At 32.9% G+C, this 8,512-nt stretch overlaps 1 protein-coding gene across 1 annotated transcript in view; it reads right to left on the bottom strand.

The window, feature by feature from the left end:
- Positions 1-8,512, bottom strand: part of LOC110022808 (plastidial pyruvate kinase 2) — a 28,379-nt gene that overhangs the window by 5,345 nt on the left and 14,522 nt on the right. The window contains exons 8-11 of the mRNA XM_020721924.1: positions 6,799-6,974; positions 5,019-5,121; positions 4,527-4,675; positions 4,116-4,224 (exon numbers count right to left, since the gene is read on the bottom strand). Coding sequence (XP_020577583.1) covers positions 4,116-4,224; positions 4,527-4,675; positions 5,019-5,121; positions 6,799-6,974 — 537 coding nt within the window. The remainder of the gene's footprint in view (positions 1-4,115; positions 4,225-4,526; positions 4,676-5,018; positions 5,122-6,798; positions 6,975-8,512) is intronic.

Here is an 8,512-nt window from a genome sequence, read left to right as displayed (position 1 = left end):
GGGGGGGGGCTTTCGTGTCTAAAGGAAAGAGGAGGCAAGAGGTGTCATGTGAGAGAAGAGGAAGACTCACCTACGAGAGACAAAGCCAGGAGAGGAGACATCACGAGAAAATTAAAGCTTGATGTGTGTGATGAAGCCGGTGATCAAAGCCAAAGGAGGTGACGTCGTCGAGGAGGTGAAGACGATAAAACAACTTCCATGGTTTCCAAGCAGAACAAATTGAGAGCAATCGAAGCAGGAAAAAATAGCGGATGAGATGTGAGTTCAACAAGGATCAATCGAATGAGCCTGCGCTCTAGGGAAATAAAATTCCTAGCTCTTTCGAATGGGAGGAAGAGAGCTCGTGGGCGGTAGAAGAAGGAAGAGGCAACCAAGCATGAAGAACTAAGGTAATTTTATTTAATTATATTTTTCTAGACTCGATTGAAATTATATAATACCTAATTTCTAATAATTATTAATGAATCTTTTAAAAGTTTAAGTTATTTAATAAATAATAATAATTGGCATAACTTATTAAAAATCAAAGATATGTTTAGCAAATGTAAATTATGAATTATGAAATAAAATGAAACAGAATGTAGCTCAAATAAAAATAAAAATAAAACGAAAAATGTAGAAGTTATATTGGGTGTTATAAATAAATACATGAAAAGATGTGTTCCACTTTTAAAAAAATAGTAATTATCACATTTTTTATGTGATGTTAAAGATTTGAGTCGTATGCATATACATATGAATGTTGGTGTTGATATGTAAATACATAGGAATTGTATGGTATGTATGTAAATGCACCATATAATTTTAGTTCATGCATCTTGGCCCTCTTCACTACAAAGGCAACCAATAGGTTTAAGCTTTTATATTTGAAATCAAAGAGCTCTACCTCAAGCAATATGCTCTCAAAGTTGAACTTACAGAAAGATCCAAATACGTGATTTGGCCTTCTTTAAATAAATATTTATTCGATCCCTACATAAAATCTCATTTATAATTGCCTCTCTCGGGTCTTTGTCCTACTTTTTCTTAACTCAAGTGTGAGATATTTCTATCCATTAAAAAAATTATCCTAAAAGATAAAAAATAAAATGCATCGACCATATTGTTTGACATAGAGTTAATTAGTTATTAAAGAGCTCTAACTCGAGCAATCCGCGCTTAGATTCTCCAAAGTAGAGATTACAAATAGATTCAAGTCCAGGTTTTGACCATGCACACCGCTTAATTCTAATGTATTTACATATCTAACACCTAAACTACAAATTTTGGTGTATTTCCCTTTTTAAAAGTTAAAATAGTGGTATTTTTATTTGATATGAAAGATTTGTGCTTATATACGTAAAAAAGTAAAAATTTAGGTGCTATATTTGTAAATAGACGAAAATTGTGTGGTATGTATGTAAATGCTCCTTTCAGTAAATATTGCATACAAACTCCAATGAACCTACAATTCTTCTGCAGAACTTTTTTAGTCATGACAGCTTAGGCCTATCCTTCCTGCTTACAATTCCTTCTATACTATTTCTATTTATCCAACCTATTGGTATATTTATTTTCTTATTAAGCATGTTAAAACCACTAAAATCTATTTTTAAATATTATATCATCCATAGGTGCTACTATTGTCATGCCTTATATAATTAGTTCTCACCATATCTTTGTAATTTCATTACATATTTTTTTGTCACATTCTAGCATTGAAATTAATCATGAAAAAAATTTTTAGGGAAATTACATGCATAGCTCATAACTCTTATGTATTTACATATCTCACCCCTAAACTTTCATATTTACGTTTGAAAAAAAAAAAAACTCTTTGGTTCTTTAAACTCTTTGGTTCTTTAAGCCTATGCCTATGCATAAAAAGGTGTGTTCACTGTTAAAAAGAGAAAGTAGTGCTACTTTTTATGTGAAAATAAAAATTTGAGTGATATGTGTGTAAATATAAAAGTATAGGTGTGCGATATGTAAATACATAAGAATTGGGTGCTATGTATTTAAATGCCCCATTTTTTTAATGCTCATCACCATGGTCATATATCATAGTCGATCTAAAAATTAGTTTCAATTCTACGAAATATTATTATCACATTCTTTAAATATTTCTCTAGTTTAACAATGAAAAAAATGTTCTCAATCTTCTATCTACATCTATATATTTATAGATTCAATGATAACTATAGCATGTAAACTAGATGGCGCTTAATTAGCAAAAACAATAAACATACTTTTTTATTTTTATTTTTTTTTAAGATTGGCAAGAGGACGGACCCCCCAACCAACCTCATGTGACAAATTCGAGGCAAGGCTCGAACCCGTGACCCCAGTCTTACAAACGCTGCTAACCAAAAAGCCACAATGGCTATGGTTGATGTATTTATATATGTAACACCTAAATTTTATTTTTACAATTATATCAACTAAAGCTTTCATAACACATCTAAAATATCACTATTTAAACTTTAAAAAAAATGACATGCACCTTTCATGGATAGGTAAGGTGAAATATATGTAAAAAATTAAATTTAGGTGTTAGATATGAAAATACAAAAAAAAATTGAGTGGTATGCATGCAACTCACCCTAAATAGTTTAACAGAACACCATAAGGATAAACCTATATAACAACCTAGAAAGATCTAGTCAATATTAGGGAATTTCTTACACACACACACACACACACACACAAACAAACATGAAAATATTTCCTAATTTCCATGACATGGATGTTTCCCGTGGCTTTTTACGTAGGACTCCTGCGATCGAGCACCTCCCGCGTGTTTGCCTGGACCACACCAGCCCAGCTTTTTTTTCCTTCTAAGGAATCGGCCGGTCCTTTTCCTAATTATCCTTTCTATTATGTATTCTCTTTTGTAATGTTTTAAGATTAATCTTTGGTGTCATGGCTTTATCTCGCTTCCGAGGTGGCGATTTACACTTTCCCAAACCTTCAGCGTCCCTCTCGTTTCACTGCCACACCTCTCTCTTGCTGCAGCAGTTGGAGCCTCTATCTTGGTTGTTCCTGCGATTTCTATCTCCCAGTGGCACCATCTGCTGTTCTACTTGCTACCACCATCCGGGACAGCAAATAGTTGTTATCCCTGTCTAGTCCAACCCTTCGGCATCGCTTCCTGCCTACTTCCTTTGCTGCACTGCTGCCCAGAACGGCAGCCCATCCTGCTGTTTATGCCGTTCCAGCCATCATCCAGGTTTGCTGCCACTTGGGATTGCTTCCTATCTTGCTGTCCCTGCAGTCCCTGCCCGCTGCCCCCTTGCCGTCATCCCCTTTCCCCTCACTGCCGTCACTAGAAAAGCCAAGCTACTGTTCTCCGTGCTCTCCCAACCGTCCTACACTGCTGCTGCCCCAAAACAGCCCTCCCTAAACCCCTACTTACAGTAACTGTCCCCCTCCCACACCCATCCAACCATTCCATCCATCTAACACCCTGTCCAATCCACCTAGCCGGACACCATCATCCCTAGCTCGGAGCCTAGTTTGAGTGTATTTGGCTGCAATCTCCTATTTACTTTCCATAATAATATTTTATTTTCTTATTATTATTTGGTTTATCTCCAGTATTATCAAAACCATTTGTATAATTAAAGAACAGTGGAGGAAAAAATGTTCATAGAAGCTTCGTTTCAAAATTTAAAATAATTTATTTACCAAAGAAACTGTGCTAACCATTTAATAATATTGAAGTATGAATACTTTTTCAAGAACTAAAAAAGGTCCAAACATCCAGAATTGAGGTCCATAAAACTAAATGGCATATATATTGATGTATTTACATATCTAACACCTAAACTCTAAGGTATAGGTCACTCGAATCATTCAAATCACATCAAAAATATAGTAAAACTAGCTTTTAAAAAGTGAAATACACCTTTCCATGCATAAATAAAATGCTACAAATATAAAAAGCAAAATAGAGGTGTTTGATATGTAAATACATAGGATTTGTGTGGTATGTATGAAAATCTTCCAAAAACTTATAAGCTGAAGCTTCTATTATTATAAAAGTCTACGATTTGATAATTAGAAGTCCTATTTTGGTGACCATGAAATTAAAATCACCCCCAGAGGAGATAAAAGAAGCATGAAACTTAAATTACCTGCAAATAGGAAAGGGCCTCTGTGAACGTCTTTTCCGCATCTTCAGAGAACTGCAAATATATAGGACAAATCCCTTGGTACAAGGCCAACCTCTGTCTCACTCTCTCCCTAAATGGCCAATGAACGCCATGGTCAGTCCGCAAAATATCAGAACCAATTAGACGAAGAGAACTAAGATAAAATGCAGGGACTTTTACATACATAGCACAAATTTCTTATGTATTTACATTTCTCGCACCTAAACTTTCATATCTACACACATAGCACTTTGGTGTGAAATATGTAAATACATAAGAATTGTGTGCTAATAATGTAATGCCCCCAAAATGTATTTGTACAAACACGAAATCCTAAAACAAAATGTGCTTCATGAATGCTAGCGCATTTAAAACTTGAACTGTGATACGCACTGATCGGTGAAAGCAAATATGGTGCCACAAGGCCGGTAATGGCTGAGAAGGATTGCCATAAATCCAGTTCTCGTGAAGACGACAATTGATGCTCCAAGAGTATTTGACATTATAGTTGCATGGTAAGCAAACAATTCGCTTGTGTGGTTCTACATGAAAAAAGAAGAGCTCAGCTAAAATGTGGTATTCGTCGAGGAAAAAAAAAAGAAAAAGGAGGAAAACAATAATTATAGCAGCGAAAAATAAAAACAGGGCATTTACATACATACCAATGTATTTACATATCCAAAACTTAAATTTTACATTTATACCCAAATCTTTCAAATCACATAAAAAAACCACATTTTTAATATTTAAAAAGTGAAATACACCTTTTCATACATAGGTAAGGTGGTATGTATGTAAAAATTGAAGTTTAGATGTTAGAGTTGTAAATACATAGGAATTGAGTGGTATGTATAAAAATCTTCCAAAATAAAATCAACTACAAACCTTGAAAGCCTGTCCAAGATTAGTTGGTTTTTCTCCTCCAGCTATAGTTGCTTCAGTCCTTAAAGCTACTGTGTGCATGACCTTAACCGCTTTTAGCGGGAATCTACATGATATCAAAACAAGGCGTCATTGTGTTGAAAAAAAAAACCGATGACCAAAACTTACTTTGATTTGAGAGTAGTTATTTTTCAGGGGCATTTACATAAGCACAAAATTCTTATGTATTTACATATCTCATATCTAAACTTTCATATTTACACGTGTAGCACTCAAAGCTTTAATATCATATAAAAATAGCATCATTAGCACTTTTTAAAAGAGTAATGCATTCTCATGCATAGGTTTAAAGCACCAAGGTGCTATGTACGTAAATATGAAAGTTTAGGCGTGAGATAAGTAAATATAAACGAATTGTGTGATGTTTATGTTAATTTCCCTATTTTTTGTTGTGCTTTCTCTAATTCTTGATATTTTAGATACAAAATAGTATCAAATACAACACGACATTAGAAGAACATTCACACAAGGCTTTCGAAATTGAGAGGGTTAACCATATAAATATGAATTATCAAGTAGGGATGTTAATTATTTGGTCAAAATCGAAAAAAAAAAGAAAGAAAAATGAAACGACCCAGCTCATTTGTTTGATTCAGTTCAATTTTTTTAAAAAAAATTATTTGTTTTTTTTATTTTAAAAATATTAATATTTAATTTTTGGTTATTGGTTCAATTTTGTTCTTTATTTAACCAATTAAACTGAAAACCAAACAAATTACAAGCATGAGTGAAATTACATGGCATTGAGAATTATGGGCACAACAATTTCTTCTATGAAGATAGAGCAAAAAAGTTTTAACCATCATATTTCCTCTAAAAAACATGTTGCAAAAATCCCTGCATGATTGAAGTAAAAATGCGCAGCACCTTAAATGAATTACTGAATGAAGTTTTCGATTCAAATGCTATCTTTGAAACGTGCTTTATGAAAATGACAAAACTCTAGAAATATAATTAATAATTCAGTATGAAATTCTCTACATCTAGCAATAAAAAAAAGGGGAATTTAGATACATACCACAGAATTCCTATGTACTTGCATATCTAACAGCTAGTTCTAATTTTTACATTTAGACCACCCAAGTCCTTCAAATCACATCAAAAATATCACCATTTTAACTTTTAAAAAGTGAAATACAACTTTTGATACAGAGATAAGGTGGAGGTACAAAAAAAATGAATTTTGGGTGAGATACATGTAAATACAAAATTACTGAGTGGTATGTATGTAAATCTTCCTAAAAAAAATAAAAAAGTACAAGATGGCAGTGTCTGAACAAACATGTGCATCTAATACAGGAATAAGGCAGCAGAGTGTATTATTAAGCAAAACAGAGTACCCGGACAGTTATAATGCTGAAGTGAATGGCACAACAGATGATAACTAGCCGTTGATGAAAACAAAGCAGTATGAAGAAAGAAAAGTAACATATTTGCAGATATAATAAACAGAAGAAAGATTTACATACCAAACCACTAAAATTCTATGCATTTACATATCTATCACCTACACTTCAATTTTTACATATATATCGGTTTTCCTAAGCATCAAAATATGTATTTCACTATTTAAAAGTTAAAAGAGTGGTGATATGAATGATTTGGGTGGTAAGAATGTAAAAATCAAAGTATAGGCGTTTGATATGTACATGCATAGGAATTGGGTGGTATGTATGCCCCAAACAGAAAATCTTTGACGAAGCCTAAAATGAAATTGCCATACTTTCCATGAGCAGTTTCCCCCGAGAGCATCACGGCATCAGCACCTTCACGAACTGCAATGGCGATGTCTGAAACTTCAGCCCGAGTAGGTGTTGGATGAACAATCATACTCTCCAGCATGTTTGTCGCCACAATAACAGCTTTTCCCATGCTTCGGCAAATTCTAATAATCTCCTCCTACAAATCAAGAATTTTGAATTATTACTCATAAGAGGGCTGAATTGAGTATTAACACATAAAAAGGAAAATGTTGGATGGTATGTAAGATTATGCATAGGATTTTATGAAGATATGGCTCTAAGAAGTCGCATGATAATAATTTTTCTTTAAAAAATTTGGTTTTTGATGAATACAACTAATATTTGCATCATCAAAGATTAATAAAAAAAATTAAATTTAGCTTTTAATGTCCATCTAGTAATTTGCTCAATATTTTGATCATATTTACCTTCTAGTAATATAAATAATATCCATAAATTAATAAAATATTAAAAATTTTATATAATAATATTGAATAATTAACAAAAAGTGACAAAATGATTATTAGATAAATATTTTATCAAGCTCCAAACAAGCTACTCTTTAACAAATAAACACGCTTATTAATGAAAATAACCAAGCAAGCCAATGTTCTATAGCTTGCTCCTTTATAGGCAGAGTTCTAAAAATTTTGTTCGAACTCATTCAATCATTTAAATAAACAAGCATAAAAGAGCCTTGTATGAATATCTAGTTGTTTGATGATATACTAGTTCTTTTATAGCTCTAGGCACGAGAAATATCTAGTTGAGTCTCAAATCAATGACTTGAGTCAGACTTCAACCACAGCCAAACACAAAATCAATGTTGCAATAGGCATAAGCCCAAAATAAATCTAATCAAATGACACGACAATGGTCTTCAACCCGAGGTAAATCTAAAAATGTAAAGATCAACAACATGAAGTTATTTTCCAGCAATTTTCATAAAACATTTTCTTTTTCTTTTGTGTGTGGTGGTGGTGGTGGTGGTGGTGGTGGTTACATAGATTCTTATGTACTTGCATATCTCACACCTATACTTTCGACATTGCACCCAAATCATTAATATCACATCAAAAACACTTCTTTAAAAATGAAATATGCCTTTTTCATGAATAGGTTTGAAGCACCAAAGTGCTATGTATGTGCATATGAAAGTTTAGGCGTGAGATATGAACATACATAAGAATTGTGCGCTTCATTCCTAAATTTCCCTCTTGTTTTGTGTTTTGTCCTTCCATTGCATCTCCTATTCTTCTCTACTAGGAGCAAAAAGAAATCAACTTTCCAACTGATACAGGGGAGAGCAAAGATAAAGAGAAGATAAGCATGTTTGCCTACCTTCCCTTATTTATCAAGATATTATAGAGCATGAATCTTTCAAGATTTTTATCTTTTATGGAAAAGATGGAGAACTAACAGCAGGCCAAGTCCATTAATTGAGTTACATCATGTCTATCTAAATTTTTAAGGCATTTCATAAACATCGATATCATAACTATTTTAAAAAACTAGCACCTTGCTACCTCCAACATTAGAATTCTCATCTAAATATCGACACTCACGACAGAAACCCAGCCCATAATTTTCATTTTGTCAAATTCTCAACGATTGTTATCTTCATGAATATTCTGATGCTTTTTTTAGATTTTTCTTTCTTACTATATATATATATATATATATATATATATATAT

This window comes from Phalaenopsis equestris, unplaced genomic scaffold (assembly GCF_001263595.1).
Source record: "Phalaenopsis equestris unplaced genomic scaffold, ASM126359v1 Scaffold000002, whole genome shotgun sequence".
Classification (NCBI taxonomy): Eukaryota; Viridiplantae; Streptophyta; class Magnoliopsida; order Asparagales; family Orchidaceae; genus Phalaenopsis; species Phalaenopsis equestris.
Note: the sequence above shows the minus strand (reverse complement) of the source record. Positions and strands in the feature narration are given on the sequence as shown.